This window comes from Aphelocoma coerulescens, chromosome 2 (genome assembly GCF_041296385.1).
Source record: "Aphelocoma coerulescens isolate FSJ_1873_10779 chromosome 2, UR_Acoe_1.0, whole genome shotgun sequence".
NCBI classification, from domain to species: Eukaryota; Metazoa; Chordata; class Aves; order Passeriformes; family Corvidae; genus Aphelocoma; species Aphelocoma coerulescens.
The window spans coordinates 145,618,672-145,631,847 of record NC_091015.1 but is presented as its reverse complement, the minus strand read 5'-3'; the positions used below and the strand labels follow the sequence as shown (position 1 = coordinate 145,631,847).

Here is a 13,176-nt window from a genome sequence, read left to right as displayed (position 1 = left end):
CATTGCAGCAGTTTACACTCCAGTTTCACTGTACTGTTTTTTTTGCAACCATAACCCAGATTGCCTAGAATTTTTTTCTATAATGTAAGCTTAGACTGCAGAGAATAATTACACAACACTGTAAAAATAGTCTGCAGCAATTTACACAGCCATGAAATACTGGAGCTGTTTTTTTCCAGTGTACCTATATATACATGGTTGCAACTAATTCCAATATTTACAAAGGACTCACTGGAGCTGTGATCACAGAAACTGGTATTTCAAGTTAGGCCACATACATGAACAAAACATTTATTGTTCTAAGGCAAGATTTTGTATTTTGGGATGTTATACCATGATCTCACTGAAGCATTACCTTGCCACTTCTGCCTTTTCTATATCACCTTCTGTCTGGATTCAATAACATCCTTGTGGCTAAGACGTTATGCATTCAGGTTGGAAAGTATTAATTTAACTACAGTTTCTTTCCTGTAATTGTGTGTTTCTTCTATTTTTGACCAAATTAATCATACTGAGGGGTTATACCCTCATTTCTTTCTCAGCAGTCAGCTTTGCTGCTCCTCATTTCTATTAGGGATCATATCTCCTTGCCTGCTGGAAGCTCTGTCCCCAGCCTGCTCTCCTACATGCTGATTTGTTCTCTCTCTTGATGCATCTTGCTGATGGTAGGACCACGGGCCCTACTGGGACTAAGCAAACGATGCCAGTTCTTCTTATGAGTAGGAGAAAACTGTTGTACCAGGGAGCAGAATAACTGCCCACTGACTCTCCTCTGCTGCAATAATTGTCAGGACTTTGGGTGTTTTCAAGCCTAGCTAAGCAACGGAATGAACTAATACAAGTCAGTTCCTCCAAGGTACAGCATGAGCTCTCTGGATTGCAAGCAGTTGTATTGTCCAAAGCCTGAAGATGTGGTGTCTAAATATTCCTTTTTATGCTTCTCTAGAAGCCTGCTTCTGTCTCTTATGTAATTCTGCCAAGCTCCTACCTTGCTAGCTCTACTCTCCTTTTAATGAGCTTGTTTAGTTGTTGTTTAACCCAGAAGAACTTAAATGATTGAACCAAAACTAAAAGAATGAATGAATGAAGCCACAGACTGGGAACAAACCCATTGTTCGAAGTCTCTGCATAGAAACTAATCAGGAAATAGTTATAGGAGAAAAATACAGAACATAAGAATTGATGAAAGTGACTATCTGCCTTTGGGAACAACAACTTCTAACTTTTGCAATCTAGCAGTGAGGAATTAATTCTTAAACATTAGATTTAGGCACTGATTTGAAGGAGTTAAATTCCCAGGCTGCCTCTTCGGAGCAGGGTGGGGCATTGGGGAAGCCAGAGACAGAAAAAAAAGGCACCTGAATGCACTTGGAAGGAGCAGCAAAACCTTCTGTCAAGCTCCCCTTCCCCTCCTATGCAACAACTGCTCCCCTGCTGAGGGAGTCCTGGTGCACACCAGCATTGCAGCCCTGGTGGCACACGCCTGCATGCAGTGACCCATGTGAGCAGCCTTCCCCACACCAGGAAGAGAGTGCCACGTTCACATCCTGTTCGCCTCTCCTCAGAGCCACCCCTTCCCACTGGTGGGACAGTGCCTGGCATGGCCAGTGGCTGGGGCCTGAGGGCAGGGACATGGACATCATCCCAGGCATCTTGGAATGCATCTTTTGGGGGACTGGGAACCGGGAGTGGGCCCCTCTCTGGCCCCTGGTACAGCACACACAAGGTAAGTGCCCACCGTGCGGCACCATGGTGGGGCCCAGGAACAAGAGGGCTTGGGGAGAGGGGGTACTAATTTCAGCCTCTTCCCTGTGTCCTCTGAAGAGCCCCATTCCAGCACCTGTTTGTTGCTGGCGCTGCTCCCTCTTCACCCCATTGTTCAGCCTGCACTGCCTGGCTTCCCCCTCTGAGCAGTCCTTTCTGCGTAGGAACTGGGCAGAGCTGTGCTGTCCTGTGCTAGAGCATCACTGGTTTTTGTCATCTGTGTTTCTGTCACTGTCAGTGCTGACAATGGATTTAGGCAACTGCAAAAGAGAGGCCGAAGCAGTCCCTGAGAACTAGCAATTTGAAGCATCTGCTAACAATAAAAATGAATTGGAGGTACATTAAACCCTTTACCTTTTCCCTTCATTTTATTTCACAAACTAGAAGGCATGGAAGGATACCCAACATCCTTGATTTTCTCTGCATAAGAGGCAAACCACTTTTTCACAATGTAAAGTATTGGTATAAATTGTGCATAAAATGGCTTGCAGCTACCTGCTCTCCTTTCTCTAGGAGCAGCCCAGTAGCAGCTGATAGCCTGAGGAAGGTCCCAAAAACTTTCCATTCTGGATTCTGCATTTGCTACTGGGTGGATAGCCATTTGGCAGGACACATTTTTCAGCCCCATGTTCTCAGAGCAAAGGAAACCTGAGAATTCCTGTGCACAGCTCCCTGGTGAGGAGGACTCCTGGCTGATGGCTGGTGGCAGTGCTTCCCAGGACCAGAGCTGGGTTCTCTTATTGGGAGACAAGAACGTGGAGCCAGTGGTTTTACTGTGGGTTTGTGAATTATGGTCCCAAGGCTGTGAGCTTGCATGGCTGCCAGAGGATGGCAGCAACAGGGAATGCCGTTGGCATGTGGATAATCCCCCACCCTGGCATGTCAAGGTGGGGTTTTTTTTTTTTGCTTGGCAAACCTCCCAGCCCTGCTCCTGTACTCCTTGGGGTTGTTGCATGAGTATTGCTGGTTTTTAAACATGATAGTTTTCTGGATAGACCTTAATAATTTTTTAGAGCTGCTTGGGTGTCTGTGTGTGAGACTGAAATTCTGTTCTTTTTTTTACTTTAGTTGTAGCTTTGGAGCAGTAATGGGTAACTATGGGTCATGTGTTGATGCCAACCATAATTTTTCCAACAGTTAAATTCTTCTGTCCACCCCCATTTTCACATTTTACATTTTTGGAAGCCTCAGAAACAATTTCCTCCATTATGCCATTCATGGCTATCCTGGCTGTGATTCAGTGGATCAGCCCAGTTTCAGGTCTTCACACAGGGGCTCTTTCCCTTCCCCTTTCCTTGAGGTCATTTTGTCCTCTTGGTTTGAAAAGGAGCTCTTTTTCTCCCTCTACAAGAGACCATAACTGCACTGGATCTGATCTGCCTGGAAACATCCCAGGACAGCTGAGGTGAGTTATTTTTCAGAGAGTATTTTTCAGTCCCTTCAACCCCATCAGGAGGTGAAAGAGTGAGATCCTCTTTCAAGAGCTCCTAGACATGAGTGGCTTGGCATGGCTGCCAATTGCAGTTGCCTAGTGCCACATGGCACATCTACACAGGAGCAGCAGATCTGACACATTCCTTAGGGAAATCCATGGCACTAGAGTAAGTCTTAAATGATATTTGTAAACACTCAGCTCCCTGGACAAAGTTAAAGTGGCTGTGACCACGTGGCTGTGTCCACGTGGCTGTGTAGTATAATGCCTTTGTGCTGGCTTTACATTTCTTTGTCTTTTGTTTTAATTGGGATTATTCTCCTGAAAGGTCCCTGATCAGGCTGATTGGATGCTAGCTGTTGGCATAAGGGTAGAAGGGGGCCTACACGGTCATGGGGAAAAAAAGGTGGAGGTAGGATTTCTCCTTGGCATCAGCATGGATATAGCTTGGTTTATACTGCTTGAGGAACTGCATCTCTGAAATCAGCAACACCCAAGCCTGTGCTCCCACAGCCTTCCCTGTATAGGCATGGTATGTTACGGGATATGAGTGTGTTTAATGGTGCAGTAAAATCTGATGAAATATGTACTTAGTTACCTGAAGTATTTCCTGCAAACTAATATTGTAATATTTTTTGTGTCTGCTGGAGTAATGAGTGTAAGAAGCCACAACATGTGGGCTTTGTCTGCTTAATAGGAAGTGTATGTAATTGCCTCAGTGTAATACATTTTTATTTCCCTCAGGACTTCTCATAGGTTTTTACTTATTTACAGTATTGTTGTTTATGGGCAAAAACAATTTGCAGGATTAGTTGAGATTATTATCTACAGTACTGATCCTGGTTTGACTTTGTATCAGAGAAGGAGAAAACAGCTGGGTGAGAACAGTCACTGAGAGCTCAGATGTAATAGAATCATAGAATAGTTTGGATTGGAAGGGACCTTACAGGCTGGCTAGTTCCAAACAGCCTGCCATGGGCAGGAACAACTTCCGCTAGACCATGGTGCTCAGAGCCCCTAACAACTCTGCTGTGACTCAGCATTTCACATATCTGTTGCGTGTGGACACTGTGTGTAGTCGTTCAAGTGCAGAAGCTGAGCCAGAGGTAGAAATTTATTTCACTTCTGCTTCTTTTTCCCTCTTTGCCTGTCACTTCATAGACTCAGAGTTATTATTGGCTGCCCAGACACTCACCTCGAAAGATTGTCTTATTTTGTGGGTTGTAGTAATAAATAATTTCTGCTCTGTATTTAGGGGTTGACAAGGCTGACAGTTCCTTCAGATGGATCTGTGGCCTCTTGCCCCCTCACAGTATATCTCAGCCTGTCAAGCATGAGTATGTGCCTGATCCCTTGTGTGGTCTCATCAGCGGGCGGCTGTGGCTGATATCAGGTGTGATGAGAAGTCCCACAGATTAAACACATTCTTGCAGAGGTCTTTCTACTCTGCCTACTATCATATAGATGAAATCTAGATTTTGTGTGGAATGCCACAATTGAGGTTTTTAGCTCATTCTGTTCAAGAAGAACATCTTCAGTGCTCCAACTCACCCCTCTTTACTAGGGGCTGGATGTCTAGCCTCAGCAAGGTGAGAGCATCATTTGGTCCTGTTTTTTTCCAGTGGCAGCACAGTGCCTGCTGGTACTTCTGATGCTGTGGGGGCTGCTTCACCTGTGCTGTGAGGGACCCAAGGCAGGAGGGCAGGGAGCTGTCTCCATGGAGAGAAAGATTTTGTCTCCATGGAGAGAAAGATTTTCTCTCCGTTTGCCTTGGCTTAGGAAGCACCCTAGAGACAGTGAAGGTCTCTTTAGCTGGCACCATCACCAGAGGAAAATGTTGTTGTGGTACATCCCTACACACATTCACCAGAGTATTTTGAACACTTAAGCAATGGCATTTCCAACCATGGCTTTCAATTAGGAAAAGCTCTAGAGTAAGTCAAGTTGTCCCTAGGATGTGTCGGTGGGAGTCAAAGGGCAGCATGGCCACAGCACAGGTGGGTTTCAATCAGGACATCTTTCCTCTGCAAGAAGGAAGAGAAAGGCTGTTAAAGGTGAAGGCAAACCCTCCTAGGTTTTTTTCCGCCTTCAAGTGTTTTGTAGGGGTTTTTAATGCTATTTTCTCGGTCTCTGTAGGATACCTCAGTCTCCAGTCTGCTCCCTGATGCACTGCAGATGTTAGCTTTTTCAGGTTAATCAGTAAACCAGTCCCTGAGCATGGGGAAAGTAGAGGCAAACGTCCTCACCCAGCTTTCTGCTGGTGTACTCATCTGTGAAGACTGCAGTGAAGTTTTTCCCCTTCAAAACCATCCCCCCAGCTCTTTATTCTAAAACTGTTCACTGAAAGCAAACAAGGGTATCAAAACACTGACTCTATTTCATCCTCTTGTCCTCTACCTGTCAGATTTCAGAGTTCACACAGTTTGTTTCCTTTATCTTACTGGGAAATGTGTTTGGGAGAAAATGCATACCATTTTTTAGGTACTAGGGAAATAGATATTATTTTCAGCCCTAATAAATCAAAACTTGGGAAGAGGACTTTGCTCAGCCTTTAAAATGCAACCTCTTTGAATCTCTCATAGGGGAATTCAAAACTTAAATGTTACAATGAAGCACATGATCACAGAATGGGTAAGGTTGGAAGGAATCACTGGAAATCATCTAGTTCAATCTCCCCACTCAACCAGGGCCCCCTAGAGCACATTACTCAGGATTGTGTCCAAAAGGCTTTTGAATCATTCCAGAGAAGGAGACTCTACAACCTCTCCAGGCAGCCTGTTCCAGTGCTCTGTCAGCCTCACAGTAAAGAAGTTCTTCCTTGTGTTCAGGTGGAATCACCTATATTCCCATTGCAGCTAGAAGCAGAAGAAGCACTGCACAGTTTTCTGTTGTCCATCTGCTGTCAAGAATCCAGCAACTTGCCAAGGTTTAGTGCCCATTTAACTAGTTTCTGCTAGAAAAGAATTTGTGGCTCTGGCTCATAAAAGCAGGACTGTCAACTGAGCCAGCTTGCACACAAGCTCTCAGGCTCTGTCAGAGCTGTAGGTCTGATCTGCTGAGGGTTGTGTTCTGATTAGCTTTAGTGTGACCAAGAAGCTGACATGAGAAGGCAAAATTGAACACTGGTTAGAAAGTGTTGCCCATATCATTCTTCAACCTCATACACCTATTCTGCGTTGCTGAACATCAGCTGTCCCCACAGATGTAAAGATCACATCTCTGGTGTGAAACGAACACACAGCTTACAGACTGCAGCCTCCAGCTTAGAGAGAGATCAGCTGCTGCTTGGGAACTTATTCATTGCTCAAAGGTAAGGGAAATAAGTACAGGAGAGCATACCCCTTGCCTGTCCCTTTGCACAGTACTATAAACATGTCTGTATCATCCCAGCTCTCAAATTCCATAGGGAAATACAGGGTTTTTTCCATCAACCACTTCAAGCAGAGTGGGAGCAAACCATGGAGCTGTTTATACCTCTGAACACAGAGGAGGCTGGACATGGGGCAGCAGGTCTGGAACAGTGGGAAAGTAGCCCAAAGACTGGAGGCAGTATGCAGTTTTGTAAGCCTGCTTGAGGAGTGACCTGCTTATCTAGTTTCCACCAGGCACTTCTCTGGGTCCCAGAACAGAATTTTCCAGTGTGTGTTATTGGCAGGCCTCCTACTGCCTTGCTTGGGTTCCTTCTACAAAGCCTGGAAGGAGTCATGTGCCTGTGACAGTTTCCCAAGCCCAGCATGGTGCTGGGCAGCAGGTAACAGCAAACAAACCCAGCTCCACGTTCTGAGCTTGGGGCACACAGGCCCAAGCAAATGCTGATGATGGGAGAGCTCACAGTCCATCTATTCTGGACATCTCCTTCTCTTCAGCATTGCTGGCAGAGCTGCTTGCAGGAATGTTTCCTAGCCTGACACAACAGAAGCTGGTGAGCAAAACCCTTTTATTTAGGCTGATACCTTACAATTCATTTTGAAGAAGTCTTGGTAGCTCTTCCTGGGTGCCTCATCCAGGACACTGGAAATGAATGCTCTTGCAGAGCTGGGGCTGTGCTAAGCACCAGCTATAGCTTGTCTGAGTATCTGTTGCCTCATTCTCACTGGGCTATTTTTCACAAATCTTAGACTGTTTTCAATGCTTCTCTTCTCAGCAGATGCTATGGTAAAATGAGTTTTATTTTTTTTCTGAGGATGTTAAAGAACATTTGCATTTGAATTTTTTCTTTTTTTTTTACTGATGATTGAGGTGACAGCAAGTTAAACAGGAGCTTTGTAATTATACTAATCTCTTTTAAGAGGTTCGAGAATGTTAATTAGGAAATTTCTAGGCAGTAAGGAACATTACACTACTAGTCATTTGTCAGAAAGTGGGGTGCAGAAGACAAATACAAAGACACTTGAGTCACTAATTACACATATCCTACCTAGTGCAGAATTTAGTTTTGCTTTGGACTGCTTCAAAATGGTATGTTACAGAAAGATGAGGTGCATAGTGCAGGCTGTATCTGATATCCAGCTTAGCCACTGACTTGAGGGCTTAAACTCTGGAGCCAGCAGAGCAGGTACTCCTCCTCCCTTAGTCATCGAGTGGGAAAGACCAGGCACGGAATGAATCTAAATCCCTATGCTGCTTTGGAGGTGCCTGGCTCAGTGTAGTGCTTTGCACTTCCTGTTCCCATCTTCTAGACTAGTCTACAACTAATGGACTTTAAATTAAATTGGCTGTGGCCACTGTGTTGATTTTCGAGTCTCATAGCATGTCTGTGAGTCGCAGTGACGTAGGGTGAAAGTCTGGCTGCTCCTACCAACACTTGTCTGCTCCTAAGATTTCATGAGATTGCTACGTGGATCTAGGACACTGCTGCCACACAAAGCAGTGGTGTTGCTCCCACCTTGAATCTGTGCTTCTTCTGGTTCATTAACTCTGGCTCCTTATGATTTTGTGATCCAAAGACTTCATTGCTCTTTGGAGCTTAAGTATGATCTTTCTTTTCCTATGGACTTGAAGTCTGCTTTGGGCATTGATAAAAAAGATGTCTGAATCTTATCCTTGCTTGTCTCCAACAGTCTGCCATATCTGAGTAAGTCCTGTTTGAAGGAATCAAAAGAAAACAAATTACTCAAGTAGAAATTTGACCAAACTCAAAAAACAAGGCTTTAGAAACATGAACAAACTGCAGACTGTGAACTTCAGTTGTAAGGGAGGTGAGGACCTTTGTCTAACCTGGTAACTGGAGACTGTGATTACTTTATGTGGAATTTTGGTAAGATGTATAAACTGTTATGCTCATGTTTATAATGTCAACAGGGATTGTCCCAGAAGAATGGCATTCACTAATGTGAGCAGTTGGGAGATATGCTTTCCATTCTTTGACTAATACGGACTTTGAAACATGTGGCCAGCAGCTTCAGAGAACAGCCCATTGATGTGTGAATCAGCACCAGGCCTGGAGCAGAGCTCTTAAGAAAGGGATGTTTGCAGTGTACTCAAGTAAATAGTCAATATCAGCCTAAACAGATGTGTTCTGCTTAAACTGAGGTTATACCGGTATAACTCCCTTCTCCTCAATGACGTTCATGGTTGATTTACATCATCTAGGCTAGAAGCTTTGGCCTCGTTTGGTGATATGAACTGTTTTTCCCATAACAGGGAAATGAAGAAAGATTATGGAACTATGATAAAGAGAAATCACGGAATCATTAGGGTTTAACTCTTGGATGAGGCACACAGCAACTCTCTGGTCATATTTCCCTTCGTATCCTGCTGTGTGTTGCAGAAACAACCCTGTAATGCACAGGCCTATGGTGAAGTGCAAGGTTTGGAAGAAGTCCCTCCACACACGAAAACAATGGGTCAGAGCAAAGCACATACTGGCTCCTTGGACAGGACTTCATGGTGGCTGAGGTGAAGTAGTAACATAGAAGTGCATATCCCCTTGTGGACAGCTCTACCTCTGGCTGACAGTTAATTCCCTAGAACTAAATCAGCCTCATGGGAGCTGAAATCTCCAGCAGAGTCCTAGCTAACATGTTTGATGACTTGACTGTCGTCCTGCTCAAAATGAAGTAATTTTGCCAGCTGATACAGATTGCACTTGAAGACTTTTTCTTCAACAGCCAAGGATGTAAAGATGTTGTAAAGATGTTACAGCCACTGTAAAGATGTTCCTGTGAAAAGCAACCAGAATATGGGGTTTGTGTACATAACAGGCTTATACCCACACAGTTAACTCCCAGTTAAAACCTAATTTAATTTTTTGGGCTCCAGCTTGGGAGTAAATAGATTGTGACTCCATTTACTTTGCTTTATGACTCTAACCTACTATTTTTTAATGTTTCTTTTCCATTTTTATTGGGGGTATTGTTGTGGTTTGGGGTTTTTTTTCCTGCTTTGTAATTGTCACAAGGTTTTTGTATTTACTGACTTCTTATCACATTATTTTCTTTCCTTTGTTTCTCTCTCTTTCAGTAACAGTCTTTTGCTTCCAGCAGTGACTAAAGCACCATGAACATTATATCATTCAGTGTCTATGTTATCATGAAGCAGTGACTCAGTCATCCTGTCAGGATGACCAAGAGCACAGCTTGTAGTATCTGCAGAAGCTTCAGTCAAATAATAGCAGCTTTCACCTGATCAAGATTCTAGCTCCATCTCTTGACCATTGTACTGGTTTTCACCGGAGTTAATGTTCTTCATAGTAATTTGTGTGGTCTGTGTTTTGGCTTTGTGATGAAAAAAGTATTGCTAGCAATCAGGATGTTTAGTTGTTGCTGAACAGTGCTTGCATAGCATTGAGGTGTGTTTTGTTTCTCATACTGCCCCATCAATGTGTAGGCTGGGGATGCACAAGGAGCCGGAATGGGACACAGCTGGGACAGTTTACCCCAGCTGACCAAAGGAATATTCCATCCCATATGGTGTCATGCTCAGCATAAAAAGCAGGGGGAAGAAGGGAAAAAGGGGACGTTTGGCATTGGTCCTCCTAGGTAACCATTACTCATGATGGAGCACTGCTTTCCTAGAAATGGCTGAAGACTTATACACCGATGGGAAGCAGTGAATGAATTCCTGATATTGCTTTGCTTCTCATGCAGCATTTGCTTTATCTATTCAACTGTCTCTATCTCAACCCACAATTTTTTGTGCTTTTACCCTTCCAATTTTCTCCCCCATCTTGCTGGAAGAGTGGCTCCAGCTGTGTGAGGCTGAGCTGCTGGCTGCTGTGATAACTACACATCAGAGACTGCCAGGACAAACTGAAGAGCAGTGCATGGTTTAAAAAGCATGCATGTGAGAGATAATAGCATCTGGCTCATGAAAAGAGTACTCAGTTCTCCTTCATTTCTTTAATTCCTGAAAAGGAATTTAACTTCCTGACCCCATTTCCATAGCAATCCCTGTCAAGAAGAAGTTATATCATATGTACCATTATATCCTATACTAATGCTAAAATACCAGAAAAAAAAAGACAGCAAGTTCTATATTGGAGAATCCACATGAAATACAGCTGCTGAAAGACCAACAATACTCAAAACTAGGGGGAAAAGCATCACTGCCTTGTTATCTCTGTAAGTACAACAGAGCACATTAAAAGGTGTTAAAGGTACATAGAAGGGATCATTCAGCTACACTGATCTTAGTTTTCTCTTGCAGAAAGCAGCTATGAAGTAGATGCTTTGAATCTTTGTGAGCTAAACACCTACTCTTTATGCCAGCATTGACCATGAATTGCAAAATGCTAATAATACTTTTATACTTTAAACCAGTAAACTACAGTTTGTAGTAAAATATCCAAATGTCCAACTGTAATGTGTCACAGGGAGACAGCTGAGCAAACACCAGCCTGCTACCTGTATCTCAGGCCCTTGCAAGAAACTTGCATGTGAGACCACTTCTTTAGAGTTTGTTTTTTTATTCCAAGATTTACATCTTACAGTTTTGAACATAAGTATCTGCAAATTAAAAGCATCCAACAGAGTGTTTGTGTGTGTATGCACCCATCTACATACGTGTGAATATTTCAGAGTGCAGGACCTCTTGTTTTTAGATCATCACTGATAATCTAGCAGTTGTTTATATTTAAATGAATAATGCTGCTAAGCAGAAGGTTCTGCCTTCTGGAGTCCACTCATTTTTTTTGCGTTAGGAACTATCTGTAAATGATTAACACTCTCTCTGGAAATGAAACTAGGAGAGCCAAGTGCAAGAGGTGCAGGAAGGAAAGCAAGGAATGATTACAGAACACCCCTCCTCTGCAGGAACAGCAGACTGGAAGGGCCTTTGGGCTGCTCATTCCCCTGCCATAAAATCAAGTAATTTTTTTAACAGATGGATCCAACTTCATTCTAAATGCAGTCAGGTCTGTTCTTTTTTTCCGTCCCCTGTTGTTAGTCCTGTTAGAATATTTCTGAAATGCCACTGGCTTGTAAGCATTGTGATTTCCTGCCTGTGTTTATACCTGTCTGACATATGTGACTCCGTGTTTCAACAACTGAGCATGTTCACTCAGGTTGTGACTTGGAGCAGCATTTTCTGTGAAGATCAAAGGAAGGGCTAGTTACAGCTAACAGAAGATTATTTGAGTCAGAATGGGAGACAAGCCTGCCGTTGTTTGAAAGTGATACTGGAGAGTGCATGCTGGAAGAGACATGCCATTCCTCTCAACTGGTGAAGGGAGAATTTCATATAAAAATTCTTTTGAGGATTTGGTAAATAATGTATTACATTTCTGTCAGGGTTTTCTGTTTCTGATTGAGGTAGAGTCAGAAATAGCTCATTTGTGCTTCAGCGAGACTTGTACTACAATAACAAGAGGGAATGAGCTATCTGTGCTTGGAGGCACGTTTGTGTGTACATGCAGAGGTTGTGTGTACATGCAGAGTGAGACATCTCTCCAAGAGTACTCCTTGTGCCTTGCCCTGCCTGATGTAACACTTAACAGCACTATTTACTCAGTTGTTCAGATAGCTCCCTTTTGAGCTTGCCTCCATCTTCCTATAAGCCTTGTATTACCTCTTTGGCTCTCAGTTTAGGGGTCCAGGGAACCACATTAAGCAAGGATAGGAACAACACAGCTTCTCAATGTGAGGCAGACTGTAGCTTCTGGGGATTAATATACCTAGGCTTGGAGTGGTCTAGCTTGGACCTTACCTTGTACACCAGGAATTAGACTGGGTTGAACAGGAACATCCAGAAAGCCTGCCCCTGGAAAGCAAAAGAAGTGTATCCCCAAGCCAACTGGCCATTTTGAGGGAGAAGCTGGTCAGGCAGTGCTAGCTTGCCTACCTGTTTCTCCTGTGGAACCTGGAAACTGACAAAAGTTTATAATCCTATTCTTGCTTTTCCTGGTATGTAATTTCTGTAGTTGCCATGGAGACGATATGTGATGGTACTTGAGAAAATCTTTTTATTAAGATGTTTTCAGCTATGATTGATGTTTTTATACAGTCATTGGAGAGGTTTTTATTTGCAATCTAGCAGGCATTATTAAAAACATGAAATGATCTTTGAGTATGCAGCAAAATATCCCAGAAACTAAAGTGTCCCAAAGTATCACAGGCTATTCACAGAAACAGTGTAAAAATCCATTCTGCTCCTTCTCCATTCTCCCACTTATTTCTAGTTTTAAGATTTCATTCCTGAGAATAAGAAATTAAAATTTAGGAGTCGAGGGGTTTCATTTTAACTCTTCAAAAAGGAAAAAAAATTGCTACTCATAGTGGTCTCTTAAAACTACCTGAAAGCAGGTTGTAGTGAGGTGGGTGAGTCTTGTCTCCCTAGTAACATGTGATAGAACAGGAAGAAATTGCCTCAGGTTGTGTCAGGGAAGGTTTAAATAGTACAGTAGGAAAAATTTCTTCATAGAAAAGGTTCTTAAACATTGGAACAGTCTGCCCAGGATGGAGGTTGAGTCACCATTCCTGAAGGTGTTAAAAAGATGTGTAGATGTGGTCCTTAGGGTTTAGTGGTGGACTTGGCAGTACTGG

At 43.3% G+C, this 13,176-nt stretch overlaps 1 protein-coding gene across 5 annotated transcripts in view; it reads left to right on the top strand.

Annotated features, from left to right (window-relative positions):
• Window positions 1-1,444: 1,444 nt before the first annotated feature.
• NIPAL2 (NIPA like domain containing 2) overlaps window positions 1,445-13,176 on the top strand; it is a 52,787-nt gene continuing 41,055 nt past the window's right edge. For all 5 annotated transcript variants that reach the window (XM_069005206.1, XM_069005205.1, XM_069005207.1 and 2 more), the window contains exon 1: window positions 1,445-1,726. In XM_069005206.1, coding sequence (XP_068861307.1) covers window positions 1,601-1,726 — 126 coding nt within the window. In that variant the 5' untranslated portion in view covers window positions 1,445-1,600. The remainder of the gene's footprint in view (window positions 1,727-13,176) is intronic.